At 43.2% G+C, this 24,828-nt stretch overlaps 1 protein-coding gene across 1 annotated transcript; it reads right to left on the bottom strand.

The window, feature by feature from the left end:
• Nucleotides 1-1,533: 1,533 nt before the first annotated feature.
• On the bottom strand, nt 1,534-24,828 carry mapk8b (mitogen-activated protein kinase 8b). The gene is made up of 12 exons (XM_070852490.1): nt 24,549-24,828; nt 17,369-17,549; nt 15,902-16,031; nt 15,106-15,164; nt 13,705-13,843; nt 11,851-12,016; nt 9,810-9,881; nt 7,648-7,830; nt 6,138-6,262; nt 4,159-4,222; nt 2,619-2,696; nt 1,534-2,074 (listed from the first exon to the last, which is right to left on the bottom strand). Exons 2-12 carry the CDS (start codon nt 17,488-17,490, stop codon nt 1,872-1,874), a joined length of 1,341 nt encoding a protein of 446 aa, XP_070708591.1. The 5' UTR covers nt 17,491-17,549; nt 24,549-24,828; the 3' UTR covers nt 1,534-1,871.

Here is a 24,828-nt window from a genome sequence, read left to right as displayed (position 1 = left end):
TCGTTATTAACCTATATTTCGGTTGCTGTCACTGAAAAGAAACACTTCTTTTTACTTTGATGAAAGACCTTGATAAAACTGCCTTTTCTTCTGAAATGACTCAAACACGTGCTTAAGCATCCCAACGCATATGCCATCACCTTCTTACCCTGCAAGACACCACAAGTCTCCCGCTCAAGGGCCAAAATCAAAACAAGTAGAAAAATATACAATACATTTGTGAGAACTACAACCCCATCACACATTATTGGTTTGATATGGAAACTACTGTTGTTATCCAGACGCCATAAAACCCCACACGTAATGAATACACTTCCTCCCAGCTACTCAGGAATGACTGACAAACAACAGGCACTTTTCCTTTCAAAGCTAAATCAAAAACACTCAAAAAGGGCACTATTATTGCATACTGTCAGAATAATTTGTTTCTTTTTGAGTCTGGTTGTTTTGTGCTGCTGTTTAACATGCTAGCTTTTAGGTTCTGTTACAGGCAAGTCTGGTACGCAAAGTGTTTGGCCAACTCGTACAAAAACCATGTTAAGATTTCCAAACAAAAGTACATTGCTAATAACAGGATCTGGTAGCAGGAAGCGGGCATCTTTTCACACTGTCCCATCAAGTTGCACGATCCTTCCAAGACACCGAATATCATCACGTTCACATGCGTTCTCAATATCACAATTCCCTACTTGACTGAAGCAACATTCTACTTACACCGCCACCGATTTTACAAGCTCACACAATTCTACGTCTCCAAAAACCTCCCACAGCGCGACAAATAATACACATTCTCAAGTCCTGACCGGTTAGCAATACCTCACTGTCAAAGCAAGCCAGAGGAGAGCGTGAAAGAGCTCCGTGCATCCAGTCCTCCAAAGCAATGCCACCACTCCAGTTCCATAATGTCACACAGCCTGTTGCAGACAAGAGGAAGAGGTACTTTAAAGCACTTTAAAATACAGAAGACAGTCAGCAAAGAGCTCCAAGTTATCTTATGGGACCTAACTGTGCCATTATCAATCCCTTAGCTTAAATGCAGAAGATTAAATGAATGACATGATGAGTGGAAATCATTTTGAAATCTTATCTGAACAGGAGTTGAAGAATGGGCAAATTATAAAGCTTTCATTAAATTGAAATTTTACAATGTAGGAAGTAGTAGTGACTCACAAGAAAAAGAAAGTTTTACAAGTAAATTTCAAATAAATGGATATGTAAAACAATATTTAACACAATATCCATGTTGTGTGAGATAAAATGGATAAGGGGAGTACTAAGACCGTATTCAATTCAGTTGTTTCAATGGCTCACTGCAAACTTGTATCGAAGATAAAACTACATCTACCATAAAATCTGTACAAACTCAGTCTACATTTATATGGCAAGTTGTAAAAGCAGTAGCTTACAAGTGAAACAAATGACTTTCAACAGAAAAATAGATCACATTAAAACATTTTACAGATATTTCTTTAAATTCTCACTGTCGGTTAATACAAACCGGAACATAGTGAAATCATAAAAATTCTCTCATCATCATCTTAGGTTTCAGAAAAATTAAGAAATGCCACAATAAATTACAGCTAGGACTCAAAACAAAAAGAAATCCTACTTTTCAAAAAAAAAAAAAAAAGAAAAAAAGAAAAAAGACTAGAACTGTAATTAAAAAAAGACAAAAGATCTGTCCTTTCAGAAACCAAAGTATTTCTCAAACAGCTAGCTGGCTAATCGCTACACTACTGAAGACAAGCACAGGGGGGGAGGAGGGAGATGCGGGGAAGGTGGGGCCAGGAGCCAGTGTTGGGTTTGTGGACTTGGATGTGACCGGGGGGGGCGAGGCCCAGCCCAGGACCAGGAGGAGGTGTAGATGATAGTCATCTGCAGCAGCCCAGGGGGGCGGCGGCGGCGGCGGCTGTAGCAGCAGCGGTGGCGGCGGTGCTGGCCGTCTCCAGGCTGCTGTCAGTGTCGGTCAGGGTCGGGTCGGTGAACATGGAGGAGACGTCGTTGACGTAGGCGGAGGAGGAAGTGGAGGTGTGGTGCTGGTGGTGCTGCTGGGGGCTGCTGCTCACTGTTGCACCTGTGCTATGGGGAACAGGGAAAAGCCTGGCGTCAGCCATGGAGTAATCACAGCGAAACTGACAAAATGACAGAAAATGACTATTTTCACATAAGAAAGATGAAAGAAATAAAAACAGCAAAAAGGCAAAGAGGACTGGTTTGGTGATTGGATATATCAGAGACAGCTTACTGGTAAATATATTTGATTGATTCTTGTGTATAACATTTTACAAGAGCAGTGTTAATGCCACATTACATGCTGGATAAATAAGAAGTCACTACTGTACCTTGCTACAATTCTATTTCTGCTCAATAATCCTGTGTCTCTTGTAGATTTATTCCAAGCCTAAGCAGGGTCATAACAGAACATGTAGGAAGTGTCTAATGAGAGAAATTAGTGAGGTAATTAAGCCACTCTCCTGCCCACATAGAGGATGATTCCATAAGAGGAATTACATAAACTTAGTAACTCCAAAGATGAGCTCAAGAGTGGAAAATACCTTTTCCTCAAGAGAAGTAAATGTAAAATGCAAAACTTTGACAGTGCAAGTAACTCCACAAACCTATGGACGCTGGCTGTCCCCTGATGACACCGTTCTTTGTCCTTTCTTCCCAGTCCAACACCTCTTTGTATATCAACTCTGCAACAAACACGACACGCTCATTTAAAACAGTATGGAGGTGAGGAGACTGATATTTCATTTCTAAGGAGGGAAAGATGTGATGAAACATGGAAAGCCGCATTCCAGGTATGAATATCCTGCTTTCATTATCAGTGTACTTTCCTTCGCGTTTTTCCTGGTCCACAGTAATTTCTGGTTACATGTTGCGTTCAAATAACATTAAATAACATAAATAACGTTCGTTTCTGCATGCAGTTCTATGCAGATGATACTCTGCTATGTGTAATTGCAAACATTCGTGCCCTGACTAAGCCATGCCTTTTCACAAGCCAGGACCTGAGGTTCCCTGGATTTGACTAATACCTGGAACAAGCATAATCATTCCATGCTGCTCTTATGCAATGGAAATGTTGTTCACTACTCCAGTAAATAGGACAAACGTCGAAATAGCAACAGGAGATTTTTCTGGTCCACCTAGCTTATAGAAGATGTTGGCTTAGCGATGAGCCAGAGAGCAAATATTATGCATTAAGTAAGTCAATAACACGGAGTTTGGTTAACAAACAGTAAGAATCATTTTCAGAGTATGTTAAATAACAAACGTAGCTAGCTAACCTGCCCTGTCATTGTCCTCAAATCAATAACAACACTTTAACAAACAAACTATAGGCCTTGTGTGCTGTCAGCTGCAGCATGAAGTAGCAAGTTGAAAAGCAAATGGGAACGAGGAGCAACACTCATTCTTGGAAATAAGTTTGCTTGGTGCAATAAACTGTGAACGACTTTGACTGCATTTTACACACTAGACTCCCTTTTGTTAGGATTACACATTTTATGTAGCCAGTGCATTAATTTGGAACAACACCCTGCAGCCAATCAGAATCAAGCATTCACCCACACCATGGTATAAGAAATGTTGTGTGCTGTATCTCACAGAACTTCCTGCAGCTATAAAGAAATCAAATGCTATCCCCCTGTCCATGTATGGCACTGGTAAATAAGGGCGGCTGTGGCTCAGAGGTAGAGCGGGTTGTCCATCAATCAGAAGATCAGCGGTTTGATCTCTGGCTCCTCCTGCTTCAGTCCTGCCTTTTCCTTGGATGAGGAGCATTACTAACGCTTATATTTCATCACAGCTAAACAATCATTTCTATGAAAATACCAAAGACTGACACTCAGTAGTGTAAAAGGAGACCAATGACTTGGATTAAGATAATCTGTTATCTAATGTCAGGTAAAAGGAACTAGGAGAACATGAATGCAACATGCATGTCTGCTATTTCCACAGTAGAATTGGCAATGAGCACCTAACATGGGTGCTCTGCAGAGAAAAACATGCATATCAATGTGAGAATGAAGACTAAATGTCCCACAGGATGCAAAGCACAAACATAGGCCAACCTTATGCAACACACTAGCAAAAAGCTAAGTACTTATGACAGCTTATCAAAGAGGAGAGGGGAAACAGGATCTTTCCTACCTTTCCACTCCTCCACTGTGTGCTCTCTCTCATCCAGCTGCTTGTCTGTGATCACGGGTGGCGGCTGGGAAAACACAGATAAGACACGTTTTTCTATATTTCAGTCTTAACAGATTCTAAACATAATTTAAGGGGATTACATTGCATTCTTCCACCTAATATTGATAGACTTTTATTTGCATGCTCCACACTGAGCATTATTTTTACAAGCAAACAAAGGCTCATTGTTTTGGGACTGTTGATGGAGCCACACTGGCTGTTAATGGGGATCAAACTCATGTGATTGAAGTTATAAGACAGTCTAACCACCAGGCCCCCCTGCTGTCACACATAATTACTGATACTGCCATTTACAGAACTTGTAGCCTTAGAGTTACACAGATAGTTTCTAAGTAGGCCTGACGAGCGGATCCAAAGTTTTCAGTCATCTGCCACTGTGAGCTTAATGCATGTTTTCATCCCGACTAAACACTGCGGCTGGTGAATGATGAGCAAAAACTGAAACTAGGGGGGAAGCTCAGCTGCAGACTCAGCTAATTCATGGCACAAGATGGGAAACTGCTGCATCAAACCTTCCTTGGATTAAATCCACTTGATGCTGAACTGCTCTGGAAGGCACAAACCTTTCCAGGAAAATACCATAAACATTCAAATTCAGCTTTGTGGCGCACACACTGAGCAGGGGTTAACTACCTTACAGTTGGCTGTGGGGTAGACTTATCCTTCTTCCCCAGAGTCAGACGGAGATTTGATACATTTATGCAGTGTCAGAGCAATATCTGTGCACAGATCTGCTCTTTTCAAGGCTGAACTGTCAGTTCTGAAGAATCCTTTTGCACCAGACAGGAGAGGGGAGGGAAGAAAGCGACAATCCGCCTCATCTGATCACTGAACAAAATCAATTTGCACTGGCTGAGTCATTGTGTTTCCAAGCAGAGTGTGTTGGATTGTCACCAAACACCTACAAACAGCATTGTGTCACCAAACACACGTGGACAACACTTTGTGCATGCAGAGCGCAAACATTTTCAGAGGGAAGAGCTTTTTATAGTTTACAGTTCTTATACACAGATTTTTTTGCTGCTGTGCAACATCGTCTTTTTACTCACTGTACTTCTACATGGTTAGAAATTATATAAGAGATGTGATGATCATTTTCAAGTGTTTTTCCTACATTGACCAAAACTTCAACAGAATGCTCCTTTACCACTGCACAGCTAGGGCTGGGTACCGAACTTCAATACTTTTATGTTACCGACTCAACTGCTTCAGTACTAGTGTGTATTGAAAAATGTCTCATCATTCGATACGTAATGACTAAATCTCAGTGTGTGTGAGACAATTAGTGCGCAGCATGCTTGTACCAGGATCTAATAATGAAGGAAATTGGCTGTCGTGTCATTATACGTTGTGGATGCCTGCAGAAAAAACAGATGTTGGTCATAACGTCCCTGCTCTGCTCTGCACTGCACAGTCCTGGGGTCAGGTAGAGCGGTGTCGCTCATCTCTTATGTTCACACTGTTGACTTTCTTAACGCGGCTACGTTGGGGGGGTGATGGGGTGGTGCAGCAGTGGCTTCGGCTGAGGAGGTAGAGCAGCTGACTGTTAATTCTGGTGTTTATACAATTGTATTTGTTGAGATTAAGTTAACAGACTTAAAACTTAAAAAACTTAAAATGGTGATACATAGAGGTTTATTTATTTTTGTTGTGAAAGTGCTTTGAGTGGAAAAATGAAAAAAAAAAGGTTCAGGAACCTGTATTAAGGTATCAACCTAAATCGTACTGAATGTTTTTGAACGTTACCTGCGTCCTATGCACAGCCGAAGCTTAAAGGCCCAAGAAACTTAGATTCTTACTTTGAGTGATGGGGTCCTACACAAACACCCAAGCTTTCTGCTGAAGCTAGAAAGGTATTTGTGCAAAAAAAAAAAACCCCAAACAAACAATGAATTAACCAGAAGTTAGTGAGTACTTACTGCCTCCACTTCAGTCGGGTCGTACCACACGTTGATATAAGGGTGCTGGAGAGCCTCGTCCACCGAGATCCGCTTTGACGCATCTATTACCAGCATCTTGGATAGCAGGTCTCGGGCTTGGCTCGCTGGAAAAGTAAAATGAAAACATTTCCATTCTGATATTTCTTCTATTTGAGTGTCTTGCTGATGCATCTGATGAAGAAACAGGATGTCGGAGCAGGACACAAAAATGTGTTTTCATTGTAATGTGATGTTTGCACTTCACTGTGCAGAATGATGTTTATGCAGAGTTTGACACTAGACTTCTTAAAAGTTACTGTGTTCACCTTAATTCTGAGTTCAAGACAAGTGCCTACACACAGGACTTTGTGAAATTACAGCTAGTTTCAAGGTCAATCATTGTCCAGTGTACTTAGTGTGCTGTGGAAACTTAAAAACCTCCAATGCTCAAGCTCACTTAAAGGGACCCTGTGGAATATTCTTGAAAAAGGTTTATATTCAGTTTTTCTGAATACACCTAACAAAGCATCTGAGCTTGTGCGAGCCACAAACCAGAGGGGGACGCACTACTCCATAGCGCTACTAGTGGCCAAAAACCACACAGGGTGCCTTTAAGCCCCGATCAGAAGCAGTGCCAGGTTTGTGGTTGGATTTGTTAGGACATCCACCTCGATCATATCATTATGTCCTTCCCAGCGTGGGTTATCAAAGCTTTCCGAGCCAAATGGGATCCAGTACATGCGGTTTACCAAAAGCACTTCAGGGGAATACAGTGTTGTCACATATTCCTGCCTCTGTATGTCAATGAGGACAGAAATTTGAGCTCCTTCTTACAATAGCTTGCAACACCTTCACTGCGTTTGCTGCTGAGTGTTCCTGTCATCTCCTCTCCATTTACACACGAACACGCTAGAGGTAAATTCCCCTTTGCAGTAAACAACTTCTCCTGTCCTGAACTGTCATCTTCGGTAATAAGTGCTTAATCTAAGGCAGCTGCTGAAAAGTGATTTGTCACTCTGGGTTTTCTGTCAGCATCAGTTTGTAACGTGGAGTGCGACACAAACTGATGCTATGTGGGGGAAATGTTCATCTCTCTGCTTTGCAAGTGCTTGGCTAGATACTCACTGGGCCACCACGGCCCCATTAGATTAATCCTCCAGCCATTCCAATGATAAATTCTACAATAGCAAAAACTAACCAGCTTTAAAAGGTCTTTTGTTCAAATTTCAAGCAGTAAAACTGACATTGTGGCATAAAAGTCACGGCTCTCGGGACACTGATTGCCTCATTATTTCTGGCACCTTCTGCCATGTGATAAAACGGCTATTTGAATTTTTACAAATGGCTCTTCTGGACACTTGCTGCACCTATAATTGAGGAACTACGCGCCAGAGTGGTTGTATCTCTTAACAGGCACTACATTTGAAACCTCATGCCAATTTTCTTCAGTAATCCTTTTGCAAGATGATTTCCACACCGTGGACATTGACAGAGACGACGACGTCTTTACCTTTCAGTTTGTTGTGTTCGGAGTCTGCCGGAAACAGGACGTCAGGGAAGAGCTTCTCGAAGCTGTAGCCAGCGTACCGCGGCCTGTTCTCCACGTAGGTCCTCACTGACTGGTTGAGCTTCATCAGGAACTCCTGAGACGGTGTCCCCAGCTGCTCGATCACCTTATTCCACTGGTCGATGTCTTAAGGTTACAGTGTTAAGAAAAGCACTGCGCTGGGTTTGGACAACAGGGGTAGCCATGCCAGAGTTGGGGTGAGGAATATATTGAACTGTTGAATAATAAAAGAGACCAATCTGGAGGTGCCAAGTCTGGTACTGCACTGTTTTTGGCTTGGATTTGTTTCTAAAACTGCAATTGTGCTGAAAAGGGAAATGTCAGCACTGTTACTGAACAAGAGATGCAGAAAAAAAAAGCACACTAGATAATAACTTCTGCATTATTGGGTTTTCTCGACACAAAATAAAGTTTGGTGAAAAGCTGTCTGGAGAGTGTTGTGTTTATAATTGATTTTAATCTCATTCAAACCAGTGGAAATCAAGTCACTGAGAGGGAGACGTACATTAAGTTGCAAAAATGATTTAAAACTTCTTCAAGTTGGTAAATGCTGCATGAGGTGAGACAGGTGATCCTCGCCTCAAGCCGTCCAGATGCTGCACATATACAGTATATGCTACCCGTTTTGTTCTTGAGGACAAGACGCACACCAAACTACATATGTAACATGTACAGATCTACATAGAGGACACATAGAGAAATGCCTGCTGTTGATACTGAATGAACAACAAGGAGGAGAAGCTTAGCCTGGTGCCAGAGCTCTGATTTACAGATTGTTTTAAGCCATTAAAACAGGTCTGGTGTTCCTGTGGTTTAACAAACTGAGCCCTTCAATTTGGTCCTGTCAGAAGCTGACATAATTAACTTAACTTAATGGAGCGAGGCAAGTGTATCTGTCATACCAACACCAGGAACAGATAAATTAGACAACACATTACAGACCAATAATCGTATTACATCTAGATCTGACGATAAGAATAGAAGAAGAGGTTCTGCGCCCAGTCATCAACTTTGACCAAACAGGATTCAGTATTTTCATTCAAACGAAAACTGGAACTAACGTGCCATCGAATTACATAAATAGGATGAAAAACTCAAATGTTGGCTCAGTTTCTGTTTCCATTTAAAATCGTATTGGTGGGATTGATTGATCACATGCTACTGACTGGCTAGGGAAAAACAACCCCTCAGTAGTCAGTAGTAGCCTTTTTAGAGCACTAACGTCCTGCCGCCATTTCTAGCTAGCCTCTGTTTCATTAGCGTCGGTCAGCGTCATTTCCCTTAAAAACCTGAAACATGACAGTGACAGTAACTGTAGACTGCTATAACAGATAGTAACATTTAAGCTCGAAGGAAGCTGAAAACAAGAAAGCTTTCTAAGATTGCTGCTATTTTAGCTAGCTGTCAATGTCGTCTCTTTATAGGACATCCAACGGTGCGAGCAAAGTGCAACCTTGGCTAACGAAAGTCAACCATAAGGATACAACAACTTTAGGTAAATTTAGGTACTCCATGCAGAGTAATAAATCAGTAATAGGACACAAAAATGTACACCACAAGGTGGTATACTGCAGTGTACCCTACGCTAATTAATCCATTCATGAGACCCAAGAGAGGAATAATGGCCACATTAGTTTCGGAAAAGCATGCAAACCAACTCTACCTGTAGAATAAAGCGCTGACATAAGGTTGAAGGTTTACTCACAACGCATTCACTCAGGTACAAAGAAAATGGTAAAAAAATGTGGAATAGACCGTTTTCATGAAAAAGTGTTTGACATAGCAGGAAAAACCACAGGATTAATGAATTAACCTTGGCACTGAGCTTGTTAGATCACTAGTACAGAGTACTGGGTCACCTAAATGGAACAGAGCCATCACTAGTGTTATTATTTATACCTGTGCTCTACCTGCTGTGAGGAGTCAAACTGCCATGAAAAAGGTTTATTCCTCTTCAACTCAGTCACTGAAACACATGAATGTCAACACTGAATACAATGGCGTCATCGGGTTCCCCCCCGCTGTGGGAAATGAACAAGATGTCAGACAAAGGATGAGACAAGACGGCAGTTTAGGGGTTGGATGGAGGTTCAACTTAAGGATACGATCAGTGCCTGGAAACAACACACTACCCCGGACCATTTCAGCCATGATGCAGCCAACAGACCAGACATCAACTGAAAAGTGAAATGACAACCACCGAAATTAGCATGCAGGACTGAAAACAAACAGAAAAACAACTGTAACAACAACAAAAAACTGAACGGAACAAAACAGACAATTAAAAAGAAAAACGTGATGTGGTGCCAGGTGATGTGTGTGAAACATGACAAAAATGAACTGCATGCAGTTGAGTGCACTCTCGAACCTGGGTCAGCGTCCCACAGGGCTTTTCTTTTTTGGCTTACATAAACTGTAAGTACATACTGGAAGTATTACTAATCAGACAATTTAGGCTCAAGATTATTTCTGCTTCAGGTACACTGAACTTTGGTGGCTTTAAAAAGTGAGACACTGACGTTCAAGGTCTTCTGAAAAGGCTTTTTGCAGAAATGCATGTGAACACCCACAGTATCCTCACTGCAATTCATATTTGTGTGTGTTTAACTGGAATATTCTGATCTAGAAGGCCAGATATGATCATCCTGAAGCCTTTTTGTTACACCTGCAAGTATTCTTTGTAAAACAGCATCAATTTACTCAGCATTTTACTGTACCTTTTGGTGTGAGTGCCGCTGTGGCATCAACAGAGACATATGGAGAGCAGTTAGAGGATAGACAAGGGTATTTTTTTTGCAGTTTAGACGAAGAGCAAACTATTCAATTCTATTTCGGGTTTTTCATGTGACCGTCATGGCGCTCGAAGCAACAGTGCTGCTGCTTTGGGTGAGTGAGGAGGGAGTCGTGTGAGTCTGTGTATGTGCAGGAAGAGCAGGTGGGTGGTTGGAAGTCAGAGTGTCAGGCAAATCTGAGAAATAGAATTTCTATAGTTGCTCACAGGATATGATCTCCGTGTCATCCACTGGATGAAAAGAATGGTTTGTAGAGACGAAAGACGTTTATGTGCTATGTTTTTTTTGCTTCACAAGAGAGGCCAGACACTGCTGCAAGCAGCTCAAGGATACAATCCCTTCCTGGAAAAAGGATTTTGTGGCGGACCATTTCTGCCATAATGCAGCCCACAGCCCAAATATCCACTACATATGCGCAGCATAAAAGGAGGGAGAAGAGAATAAGCAAAAAAAAAAAAGAAAAAGAAATGCATCAAGTCAGCAGGAAAAATTCGGGTCAATGTTTTCGGTCAAAAGCACTAAGGATGACAGAGTATTAGTATTACCAAGACTCCCCTGAATAATTGAGTACTTTTAGAGAAAAAAATAAAAATTGAGATTTGCTTAACTGGCCATATGCGACTGTCTAACGGTCTGCTAGGCTAATGGAGCCTTTGTCACGCCTCTATCAAAGGAATATTTTAACATTTATGGGAATATATTTGTTAGCTTTGTTCCTGAGAATTAAATGGGAAGATAGACCTCACTCTTGTGTCTGTACACTCAATATGAAACTAGAACCAGGAGAAAGTTAGCTTCGCTTAGCAAAAAGTCGGGAAACAGCAAACCTGGCTCTGTGCAAAGGTAGATAGATTTGTCTCCTGGCGGTAGCTGCACGTCTAATGAGAGTGGTCTCAATACTCGGCAAATAAGCACATTTCCTAAAATGTTGAATTATTCCTTGAAGACCGCCTTGCAGAATTTGTGATACGTTCCAAGCAGGAGCACCGAGTGAAACTGCTGAAGCATGCACAAGTGCCTGTATCATACTGGCGTTTTTAGCCAGGCTGTATGGCGCTCAGAACCGGCAACCTCTTAAGAAAACATCAAACGCATGCTGCAGCACTGCTGGGAACAGGAGTCCCCAGACAGGAAGTTTCCCACAAAGCACCGATGCCCACATGCCAACTTCCCCCCTGAGTGTGACCTTTACAGGAACGGGTAGTGTGTGCTTGTGTGTGGGAGCGTGTGTGTGTGACTGGGAGGTGCTGTTGAAAAACCATCCCGAGTGGGAGGGCCATGCAGCAGGCCAGGCAGCGGCTCAGGAGCTTCTCATTGGCCAGTTGCTGTCAAGACGCTGCTTTCCTCCACTCACCGTTGGCCTGGTAGCCCATGCCCAGGATGACTTCAGGGGCGCGGTAGTAGCGGGTGACCACGTAGGGCGTCATGAGGAGGCCAGTGGCGGCTGTCCTGGCCAGGCCAAAGTCCAGGATCTTCAGTGTGCAGTCAGACTTCACCACAATGTTGCTGGGTTTCAGGTCCTGTACAGAAAACGCAGCGGTGAGAGAGTGACGAGCCTGATTTAGATCAAATACAAGAGCTTTTGAAGTGGCTTCACCCGCAGAGAAAGTTTTTCCCTCTTTTGAAGCTAATTCTGACAAACCAACATTGACATTATCATCCCTCTGGCTCTTAAGGTAAAAATCCTTGTGATCATTATCATTAACACCACTTCTTGATAATGAGACCGTCAAACTGTAGGGTTAAAGCAGAGGCGATTGTGCTCGACTGCTTTGATAGGGAGGAAAATGGATTCTGGAGGGAGCACTTAGCAACTCGGAGCATCTTAAAAAGGACGGGAGAGCTCTCATCCCAGAGACAAAGCCCACAAGAACAAGAGCGTTGAATTTTTGGGCGATCCATGACTCATGTTGCATCTGTTCACCTTATGAAAGCTTTGCGTGCCGAGCCGTGCTTATGCGAGCGGGGCTGGTTTGCTCCGCCTGTGGCTCAATTAGTTCTGGCTGGCAGAGCAAGAGGAGCTCGGCTAATCTACTGCTGCGTCTTCCACTGATGGTGATCGACAGAGTGTCGTCCATGTGTGTGTGTGTGCATACAGGAGGGTTCCTTTTTGTATGTTGCAGCTGCTGCTGCTTCAGGGTGTGTGTGTGTGATTCTGTGTTTGTTGTTTCACAGTAAACAAGCACCTGAGTGTATACTCGTGTGTTACTGCAACCTGTGCATCACCTCCGCTGGGTAACAACCTGTTTATGTTTGGCTGTGTTATCTGGTGATTTACTGAAGTGTCAGTAATTGGAAATGAACCTGTCGCATTGGAAATGGTAAAGGTACGCTTCCACATTGTGGGAAACACAATAATTCACTTTCTCTCCGAGAGTTAGATGAGCAGATCGATATCATGCTGATGTCTGTACAGTCAACATGAAGCTACCACCAGCCGCTGGTTAGCTCGTCTTACCTTAGCTCTTGGTTTACTTGGTTTAATTCTTGAAGTAGATTACACAGCACATACTGCTGTGTCTCATTTTAAGATATATCACAGCCATTTACAGTGTGAGCCAAAGTAAGATTATGATGGGAATGGCGTCAGGTTGGTGCGCTTGGAGGCTCTCCTACAGTCTGTATGGGAGACCTACTGCTTTGCACTTTTGTTGTGCTTGCATGATCAAAAAACCCCAAATATCTTTTGCTTCATCTGTACAAAAACTAAAGTGTGGAAACCATGTGGTTTTGGGCCTGACTATTTACTGGCCTGGATTTGTCTTTTTAATGGCACTCCAGGAAGTCTCTGGAACCAGCAGCAAGTGAGCACATAAGTGTACTTATCAAAATGTTGGACTATTCTTTTAGGTCCAAACTTTTAAACTAAAAAAGCTAAGATATTATATGTGATCAGTTTGCTGCTGCTCAGTTGGCTTACACTGGCTTTTCACTGCCATATTTTTGTGGCTAATAGCAGCCAACCACATTTTGGTTGGACATGTTGCTGAATCTCATTAACATATTGATGTTGGCAGCCCTGTCGTTCTCTGATTCGGAGCGATGCTGAGCGATCCAGGGCTGCAAAGTTATAAAATGTCAATTTACAGCTGTGTATCACTGTCGGCTTGCATGTGTGTGCTTACAGCAGCACATTTTGGCCTCATATCTGGAGCTGATGAGTGCTAACTCTTTTATATATATATGCATATGCATCAGTCTGCCTCACCCTGTGTATGATGCCGGCAGCGTGCAGGTGTTTGATTCCACACAGCATCTGGTAGAGCAGGTAGGACAGCCTCTCGTGGTCCAGCTCCATCTGTATCACCTGGCAGAGGTTGGCGTCCATCAGCTCCATCACTAGATACCTGCAGGGAAAGCACAGGCGGTGAAACAACCACGCGGGGACACTCACAGGCAGGCGGACATGCATGCGCAGAGAATCCTACAAACACAGACGTTTCATATGGCGGTATTTTGCATTAGCTAGTTGTTATTTCACGTGTGTGTAGCATATTTTTGAGACTTGCGTAATCATGTACAATGAAGTGTTTGGTGAGTTATCTGAAAAATGAGATGACTTAGTGCGCTCAAGATAGCCCTGAACTTTAAAGCCCCTTTACTGCATTATATTAACTAAATAACTGAGCCATAATGCAACATTTTCATCTCTGATCTCTCGCCCACGCTGCACTTGTTTTCCATGGCATTTAGGAAGTGACAGTGAGGGCTCTCCTTCTCCAAGGAGTGATGATGTTATGATATCTGGCAGCTGTTACATCATCAGTCCCTAGCAAGGACCCTCTGACAGACTTTTCTACAAAAAGCAACATCTTGATGACAGAGCGTGCAGCTTTGACACCATAAACAGTCGGCCCTCTGATCGGAGGGTTGTTTACATTCCACGTTTTAACACAAGGTGTAGTAAACTGAAAATGAGGATAATAAACTGTGCAAAGGTTGAGTGCGTAGTCGCATGCTAACATATGTATATGCCAAAATCTGTGGGGTTTTTTTAGAAATGCGTCTCAACTCACTGTCATCCTCTGTAACACAAGTACTCATTCAGGTGCACAAACACACAGGCAAATGGAGTGCTCATCCTCCATCCTCTAACTGTGTGCTTGCCCCGCAAACCCCCTGGCTATGATTTGTCCAGTTTCCTTTTTAGCTCCAATCAGGCAGACACAGCACTGCGCGCACATACACACACACATACACACACACACACACACACACACAGAGCTTCTAGAGGATGGCATTAATCATGTTTGTTCCCGTCATACTCTGTGAAAGCATCACTTCCCCCACATCTCAGTTTAGTCTTCCCTTCTCTGGACGTCTTGTTGACTTGGAAGCACAGCAAGGACGCTGCCAAATGTACCACAAGTTTGGTCTTTTTAAAGTCACCCAAATGTTTGTATGTTGTCCACTTACTGTGACTACAAGTATTCTACACTTATTATGTGAAATACGTTCTCCCGGCACTATGTTCTTGTGGGAGGGCAGGATAACTCGCCAACCACAAGCCCCCTAAAAGTCAGAAAAGATAAGCCCCCAGCAAGCTACATCCTGTATTGATTTTACAAACCCGCAGTGAGCAGATGTTATTCGGCTCGGTGATACTCACACATCTTGGAATTCTTCCAGTGTCTTCTGCGGCGTGAATACGTTTAAAAGGCCGATTATCTGCCGGAATAAAAAGCACAGTCATTACTCTGCGAGTCGCCGAGGCGGGATGAGGGGTCGTAATGAATGACATCGCCGCCACCTCTGCATCCCTGAACCAGCAGGGCCGAGTGTTCGCCTGAGAGGCTCCGACTGCAGCAGCCGTAGCATCAATAATGGATCACAAGAGGAAATTCTATCATTTAAAACACCACATGAAAAAACGTGTTGCAGCAGCGTGGAGGAGCTCTGTGGTGGCCCATTACTTTTTAAAATCACCCGTCGATCAAACAAGGTGGGACGCCTTTTGGACCATTATGACTCTGCAGTAGTGAGTCAAGATGTTACAGGTTATTACTTGACGTTATTTTGAATAACAAATAACCACATATCAATATTTAATCATTTGCAATGCAGTCTGACGCAGCACAATTTCAATGAAAGCACAGGGGCGAGGATGGCGTTCAAATTGACTTTGAGCCTAAACAGTTTCCAGAGCTTTCCTCGGGGCTCCATCCAAGCGTCTTCTGTTACTTCTATCGGAAATTCACACCACCCACATGCTCGTTCATCACATTACTTATTGACTGATTCAAACTCTGAAACAAGCTTTAAAACCCAGATGTAAGCATGTACCCGTAGGAACCACACCTATACGTGCTACAGTGAAGGTGTCGCTGCTTTTACAGTGCTAAAATTGATATATATGTGTTTGAGACATAAAAAAAACTTGCTGATAAGAAAAGGAAATGTCTTACGTTCTTGTGGTTGACACATTTCATGAGCACCAGTTCTCTGTAGGCCCGTTTGGCGTGAGTTTGATTCTGAAACGGCCGGCTGAGCTTCTTGATGGCGACGTTCCTCTCCAAGTTGTGGTCATACGCCGAACTGGGGTGAGGAAGAAAAGTCAAAACTTAGTGAGCAATAATATATGTCAAAAAGGCTCTCGAGTACTGAGGCTAAATCCTGTCAAAGTGACTTTAAAATGTAGTGTTCATATTTTTACATTTAAAAGGAGGGGGGAAAAAAAGGTACTGAGATTGTATTAAAATGGTCCTTTTCTCCTCAAGCCTCTCTGAGTGTAACTGAGTATGTGGCCATGTAAACTCACTTACAAGCCAAGGACGGGCAGTGCTCTTAGCAGTATTGTTGAGATTATTGAGAATGAGGACTTCACACCATTTACCAACTGATACATTTTGACATTTGCTAATTAGCTATGAGGCCTGCAAACACTTTTAGTAGCTGGTTCCATAAGACAAGGTGCAGGTCAAGGTGCCCACACTTTTGAATAAGAGGTGCAGCTTCTTGCTAGCTTGAAAGCTAATGTGATTTTTTTTTTTTTTTGTTCAAAGTCTTTCTTTGTTTTGTCTGCTGTCAGTATCAGCGCCTGCCTGCGGTGCTGAAGGACAGCTATGGTTACTTCTTTCCAAAAGCACATTTGAAAGCAGCATCGAGCTCTTCTTTGGCCACTTATGTGCAGAACTCTAAAACGAGCTGAACATCACACACACGTTGTCACATCCGGCAAACATGGAGCAACATTAGCAGATTCCCTCTCCTTTGAATTCAGCTCATGTCCTGATAATCTCCTGTCTCTTTAGCTGCTAAATGCTCCACTGTCTGCGTCTGTTTTGTAAGCATTTATTCAAGGAGCATATTAGAATCCAAGCATATTTCTAACATTGGAAACGTAACAGCATTTTAACATTTAAGCTTTACACAAACCCTGTATTAAAAACTTTGATGGGCCAATCAATCGGCCCCTGGAATGATGAATATGACATATGATGGAATATCTTTATATATAAGAACTAATTCTGACGTGGGCCCTGGTTTCAGATTCTTTCCTCTTCCTTTATTTCTTCTAATCCTCTCACATCTACAGAAATACACAGGCAACACAACACCGTACTGTACTGTCAACAAACACTACAGCATGCATCCGTTTCTGTGTTAAATGCAACTTTGGCTGATATCATAACACCTGATCTCTCCTACTTTCACACCCACCGCTGGCTGCTGCTTCAGTTGCTTTCACCAAATATTTTCTCACCTCACACGTCTTCTGTGGAAACCCACCATTAACAGGTGAACAGACTTTGTTTGGCCATGTGAGCCACTCCAGACACTTTGTGCTCATGGCTGACGAAGCGTTATATTGTCAAACTATTTCCTGAGACATTTTTGAAATTTTTCTTTTTCCCCTCTTTCCTCTGACTCACCAGACGATTCCCTGTGCTCCGGAGCCGATGGGTCTGAGGTTCTGGTAGCGCTTTAAAACCATAAAAGTTGAATCGCCCACATCTATACTGTAGTACTCCTTTTCGCGCTTGTTCCGGTTCATGGTGAAGGCTTGGACAATCGCTGTGACTGGGCATCCAAGTGGAGCTCTCCTCTCAAGACCTGCAGAGCATAAAGAGAAAGAGGGGTTGTCATTTTTTTCACACTGTTTTTCCAGTGGGCAAAACATCCCCACTGGACTAAAATGCAGGAATTTCCCAAAACACTGATCAGGCATTCTTTATATACGCTTTCAAATCGGTGCAATCACACAAGAGCCAATGAAACTTTGAAGTGCTGATGAACTGCTCACACTGCAGATCTGTCCATCAAAAAACCCCACACTAGGGTCAGAAACGGCTTACTGCCTCACCCCTTCCCTCAGTTAATTCGATTAAGCACTGCTAGGGTTGGAATTATGTGGAGACCGCGTGTCATTAATGTTTAACAACCTTGCCTGCATTTCCCACAAAAGCAAACAAGCTTATTTCTTATATGCTCAGGTGCAATAATGTAGCAGAGCTCTAGTATAATGTAATAAAAGCCTTGTTTCAACTAAATTCTTTGATATCAGAAACTCAAACCAGTCACGCTTCCACTCCTCAAATGAGGTTAATCAATTATAATGACTACCAAGCCTCTGAGATACATCATATATGCCAGAGGAGCTGTGCATACAGCATACACAACCCAAAGGTCTGAGCCATGGAGCGCTGATCCAGGCAGAGACACACACAGAGGAAGCAGGAAGCTGGGTTTCATGCCGGCTCTGACGACAAATCATTAGTGGAATTTGGAACATTGTGCTGAAGAGGTCAGCTCTGTGATGATAGCTGTACGTTCCACGGACTGTGACCTGATCTTTGGATTTCAGTGGCTGCCGCTAACCCCCCGCCCCCCCTTCCCTTCAGTATCCGTTAGCCTACGAGCCTTTCCTTCTCATGTTCCTGTTCTTGGATCTTCAAACCTCTGCTCTTTTCCTCCGTTTTGCTTTCTCTTTTATTTAAATCCAACTCAATATGGAGACCAGGTTCAGTCGGGTTCTGAGCAGAAGAGAGTAGACATCGAGTCAAAGCAATTAAAATCCTATTCAGAGATCAAGTGCATCCTTTGCGTGCTCTGTTCTGAGATGCACTGTTCTACACCCTCCTCTTCCTCTGCGCCCCCTTCTCTCCTATACTCGTGTCTTATCCTCTCTGCTTCTTCTCATCTTTTCTCCTTTCTCCTGCTTTCCTCTCTTCGACTCTGATCATAACATCGTCTTCTCTCTCTCCGGCGAAGGAATCTTGTCAACAGGGTGCAGCTGAGCCACGCTGTGCAGAGGTACAGGGGCGAACAAAAGGTTCACAAAAGAGACTGAATTCCTTTATTAAACCTGACAGCAGGAGAGATAATGCCAAATGTCTGGCAAAAAGACATACAGTTGCACAAACACTCATATGTTTGCAGGTACAGAAGCACAAATAAACAAAAGTATACATGGGACTGTATGTGTCCCAGACCTCATACATGCTTCCTCATTGCGTCTCGGGTGCATTCACACCTGTACTTGGAGCTGTCCACTTGTGATCAAATTATCCATGACGCATGCACGCTGCCAGGTATGGCATTACACTGCCCATCACCCTGAGCACTCCATCCCCACAGAGAGACACGGTGGTGGCAGCATCATGCTGTGGAGATGCTTTTCCATCAGCAGGTACTGGGAAGCTGGTCAGGACTGAGGTCAGGATGCATGGAGACTTGAGACTGAGGCAGAGGGTCACCTTCTAGCAGGACTTTGACCCCAAGGCCACTGCAATGGTCTAAGTTGAAGAATGCTAATGTCTAAGACTGGCCCAGTAAAAACCCAGACCTCAATCCAATTGAGAATCTGTGGCAAGACTTGAAAATTGAAAAACAGACGGTCTCCAAACAATCTGACTGAGTTTGAGCTATTTTGCCAAAAAGAAAGGGCAAAATTTGCAGTGTCTGAATGAGCAAATCTGGTAGAGACATACCTAAAAAGACTTTGTAACTGCAGCTAAATATGGTTAAGATGAGTATTAACTCAGGGGGAGACAATAGTTATGTATCCAATAGATGTCTGCTTTCACTGTTTCACTGTTGCACCACTGCAAAATGTGGATAAGTCGCCACTTCATACCACACCTCTATGAAATTAACTAATTCATAAACAGATTCATTCATTCTGATTAGACCGGTGATGACAGCTGTTGTCACGAGACACTATGTGATTGTGTTGGTCTGTTTCCAATCACCTTGACCTCCACCAAACCTTATCTCTAACCCCAATTAGTCTTGCTTCACCTGACCCCCACCTAACATTCAGCCCAACCAGTTACCTCTGCTACATCTAACTGTAACCTTACCCAGGCCCCAACCCCAGCGATGGGAGGTGGCTCTAATGGGAGGAAAACATGCAACTTATGCCGAACTGAATCAGCTGCTCTGTGTGGCTCATAAACAACACGCCACTTGTGCCAGCAGCATGTTAAATAATACAGACTAATGAAAACATGTTTTACCAAGCTTGTCATGACTGAATCCAAGTAGAAAAAGCTTCTGTAGCATCTTTGCCAAGACAGCAAGCTGCAAAAAGATGAAATTAAAGTTTCAAGTATCTCTACCAGCTGCTGCTGTTCCTGACACAGATTCAACATCAAACACATCACCTCATATGTCGCCTGCACTCATTTCAGTGTGTTTCCCCAGCCTTATCGTTATGTAAAAAAGCTGCACGCCAGGTGCATTACATGGAGCGCAGCCATTGGCTCAAGGGTTAACCGATATGTTCAAATGTTCCCACCGGCCAGTGTCAGTCCAACGACTGGCAAATGGCGATATGTTTGGGCAGAGGGAAGGGGAGGCCCCACTCCCCAGTCATGGAAGAGCTTGTTGCAAAAAAGAATACAAAATCCCTATTTGGGACAGAATACTGCACTTCATATCCAATAGATATAGGTGTACCTTTAATCAATATAATTTTGTGTGAACTAACAGTCATATGTAACTTTTCGTATACACTGCTCTGTGTGTTATGATTTGGTCACTTCCTGAGAGCTTCCTTTCCAGTTAGACATTTGTAACCCTGGAGACCCAAACGATGAACTTAAATATCATATATAATGTCTGACAAGGTAAAACTTTACACTTACACTTAATTGGCGCCTAATTCATGTGCTACTGGTTTCAAACTAAAGTGTGTCAGGTACTAAAAAAAAATCTTTTTAATCTCTACTGGTTTAGCCTACTGAATAGAATGTTGGTATGAAATTTCAGACACAGTCTTTGTTTTAAACCACTTACAGGTTACTTAGGAAGCGGATTTTCAAATTAGCAAAATAAAACAACTGGTGATGGATTTGCCTAATCGCCAGTAGCCGATGTATTTGCCCCATCATCCAACGCTGCCATTGTGGTAAGCTGATTGGTTTAACATGTGTGGTCACGAAGGCAACTATTCACATTATTGTGATTGCAATAACAACCTTGACATATAATGTTCTCAGTCACTATACTTGTATATTATTCTATGTTCTCTGTCTTAGTGACAGGAACTCACCCCTCACACAACTCGACTTCAAACCCTCTTTCATACTGTTTAGACTTCATGTACCAGCAATATCTGAATGCAAAGGCAACATAGCCACCACTGGGCCCTTTGCCACATGCTTTGCAGAAAATGCCATTCGACAACTTAAATTTAGGCCTCATCAGAGGAGAGTGTGTACTCGTGTCATGTTCTGCCATGTACAGGTAGGCCTTTTTAAACACTGCAGAATGTGTTTGAGCTGATGCTATGCTTCAGTGTCCCGTGTGACGATGTGAAGACAGAACAGCACATATCAGGGTTAGAGTGAGACTGGAGGATCTGCTGCTGCATGTGAAAATGGGGCTGAGCAATTTGACACAGTGTGTCGTATTGTGAGCCCAATTCAACTGTTGGGAGGCAAAGAATGTATGTTGTCTCCACCCCCAAATTACACAACGTTGTACATGGTTGTATGCAAGTAAATGAGTGAGGGCTGTTAGCTTAGCGATCAAGTGCGCTCTGTATGTTTATACACGGCTATTACAAAACAGGAGAGAGACCTACAGCTATATTTGATCCATCTGATCACGTTCCGGGGTCAAAGTTCATTCAGATATAGTGATATTCCCTCAATAATGTAACATACATGCACATATTAAAGCATTTCACATGCAGTTTTATCACAGGTTTCCCAGGAGCCACAGCTGTGAGGAATTAATGTCTCTGACAACCAGAAAGAACAGATTAACGGTGTCAAAAAGTGGCTTTCGTGCAGGTGAACACACACTCGCCTTGGCAGTCCTGTCCAGATTTACACTCATCTCTCGCCCATAGCTGTCCATCAAACTGTCTCTCCCAGGAGTTGATCAGTCTCCCATTGGCTATTACAAGTCTGCTCTTGTTCACTGACTGAATGACTTCTCCGTGCCTATTTTTGCAACTATCCACGGTTTGAGTTATCTGGGCGACACAGATTGAGTCCACCAGCAATTTGGGAGAGTTAGATTTTATCTGTGAACTGCTCACATTGAGCCAAAGTAACAGCGACTGATAAAAGTCCATAGGGGCACATTTTGTGCCAATCGTTGGCACCAGTACAGGCGCTGATCCAGATTCTGATTGTCTGGAGGGACGATTTGGGGGTTTTTAAACTCAACCTCCCTTTAATTTGAGCCCAAGCTTTGCTAATGTGCTAACCATAAAAGCACATCTGACCCACTCAGTTAGGGCTGGATGATTAAATGATATAGATACTGATCAAAACAGAACATTTCCTCCATAAGAAAATCTTAAAAACTGAGTGTTTCATTGCTTGACAACATACTACCAACCAATCCAACCACAGAAACAAAGCTATACGAGGTAAGAACACATCGGTGGTGGGGTAATGCTTTAGCTACTTAAAGCCCCATTTGGCCATGCAGTGGATAAGACGGCCCCAAATGGGGTTAGGCTTCTTAGAGTCCGACACCAAACAGACAAGTGATGCAACTGTCACACTCTTAACTAAGCCAAATATCTGTGCCAACAAAGACGAGACATATCTAATTTTATCAACTTAATCATCATCATCCAATAAAGCATGCAGAGTCTCAAACAGCGGTAAACACAGCCATCCTCTGGAGGACACAGCTAAGCTATCACCACCACAAACAGTAATGTTACTATGTGCTATGTACTGTCCGCCCTGTTAATAAACACCTCTCATATTCTTTTGCCCGGACTATAAATGTTTAATATTTATATGGATTAATACAGGATTCATACGATTTTAGTACAATTACAATAGAATTTATGTTTGCAGCTCAGAAAAGTCTTCTTCTAGATATACTGCCGGGTAATTTTAAGCTCAAGGGAACCTATAAATTCAAAAGGGTGAACTGCAATGACAAAGACATATTTTGCCATTTCACTGGACCATACACTTAATGCAAATAATGTCATCATTCATGATATATAAAATCCTGCTTTAAATCTTTCCAACAAGCCTTACTTGAACAGCCACAATAGATTTGCAGAAGGACAGAATAACAAAGAATGACGAATCACATCTTGCAGAGGATTATGACCCAAAGGTGTGTAAAGACATCAGAGAGCGGTGATTCTTTTTCAAGGAAACTGCCTTTGCCTTTAACCCTGACTGCTTGAACGCACGCTGCTGTATGTGTGTCGGGAGCTGCTCCAGGCTGCCAGGTTGGAGCAGGACGAACAGCACATGCCACCATGAGGCCTGTCTTTACATCAAATACTGACTCTATCTACCGAGCCGAATTCTGGCACATACCTGTGGGGGCGCCCCATAAGCTAGCCCATCAATTTTAACATAGAGCCAGCCCTCACACTCGTCAGCACTAAGGTTTGACCATTGAGAAAAATTAAAATCACGTTATTTTCACAAGTCAGCAGGCCCAAAATCAGTCGGTAAAAGCCCTGCGGGTATGAATATGGGCTCATCATGCGTTAGCCAGGTCTCATAATCCCATCTCTGCGGGCCATCTTTCGCTTTTGGTGCGGGAATCAGATTTCTTGGTGCTTTTGGCTGACAACTGCAGTTCTCTTGGCAGGTTGTTTAGAGAACCTCGCTAGCAATGTGTAGCAGTCTGGGAAGCTCCATCACCCGCATAGGACTACAGGAACATGATCGACAGTAAGCATAACCACGACACACACACACACTCACATCTTGTGACGATCCCAGCCTAACCCCCCTTTGATCAGACAGTTCTAATAAACCAGATCCAGCCACCATTGATCATTTCATGGATTACAAAACATCAAACATCTGATCCCCTGACCTGATGAGCCATCTTATTTTATCATAACAAAGATACATGTCCACCGTTTAACTGCTGTAACAAAGAGTCACCTTACAGTCTGCGGGTCAGTGAGGCTGGTAACACACCACCTAAATCACATCAGAACCACAGACACAGACCCACTGCAGCCTTGCACATTGCTACTACTGCTATCCTATCTGCCCGGCGTTGTTATTGAGATGTTGCTACAGTATACTGACCAGTTGACACCGCAGGAACTGAGTGTGCCCACCTTGCAAGCTAATACAAATATGCATGCGATCATTTCACAGCAGTTAATATCAGCAAACTGGTGTTAGCTTGAAAAAAACAAAAAAACAGGCTGTATTCACAGGCGCTACTGAGCGATGTCTGTTTTCATGGAAGATGTTATCATGTTTAGGTGACCACAGCCTGGAGGTCATCACGGCGCTTTAAGTTCAATCTTTCACCAGTCCTATGAGTGGTTAAAGCACCCAGTCCCCACTTTACAGCATAAGCGGTGTTGTGCTGTGTGTGTGTGTTTGTGTGTGTGTGTGTGTGTGTAGCCCTGACATGGGTAGGTTACAGTGGTGTGTTTCCCAGCGTAGCCACTCAGTCTGGTTGCCTTCTACCAGTTAGGCCAGACCTGTCCTGCCTGCTGTGCCGCTGGTCACCGTGTGTATTGTGGTAGCACCTATTTACAGTAACGTGTGTGACCCATATTTGTCTCTTCCCATCCCCCAACGGTGGACAAAAACACGTCAAACATGTCTCAGAGCAGAAAACAGAAAAGCCATATGTCGAGCTCACCCCTCTCCGGTTAATTCCAACAGTGTCGACCCGCAGTCGCCGTTCGCTGCCTGCTGGAGACACAACCCGGACGCCTTTTTTTTTTTTTTTTTTTTTTTTTTTGGGAGAAAACCCAGTCTTCAAATCCCTTTTTCCTCCGGATACACTCCCGTTTCCCTCACACTAGCAGGCCTGGGTCACCGCAAAATACATGTGTAGCCTCGCCGTAACCTAATCTTTGTGCTTCCGTGACACCAGCAGTTTCTGCCATTTCATACCAACGTCGTCGAAACCTTGCGAT

This window comes from Pempheris klunzingeri, chromosome 20 (genome assembly GCF_042242105.1).
Source record: "Pempheris klunzingeri isolate RE-2024b chromosome 20, fPemKlu1.hap1, whole genome shotgun sequence".
Lineage (NCBI taxonomy): Eukaryota > Metazoa > Chordata > Actinopteri > Acropomatiformes > Pempheridae > Pempheris > Pempheris klunzingeri.
This window is presented reverse-complemented; position numbering and strand designations above follow the sequence as displayed.

Coding starts and splice junctions, on each gene's coding strand:
- mapk8b (XM_070852490.1), bottom strand. CDS start 17,490: ATGAACCGGAACAAGCGCGAAAAGGAGTACTACAGTATAGATGTGGGC. Junction 15,165..15,901: donor AATGTGTCAACCACAAGAAC/GTAAGACATTTC, acceptor TTATTCCGGCAG/ATAATCGGCCTTTTAAACGT. Junction 2,075..2,618: donor GGGACAGCCAGCGTCCATAG/GTTTGTGGAGTT, acceptor CCCATAGCACAG/GTGCAACAGTGAGCAGCAGC.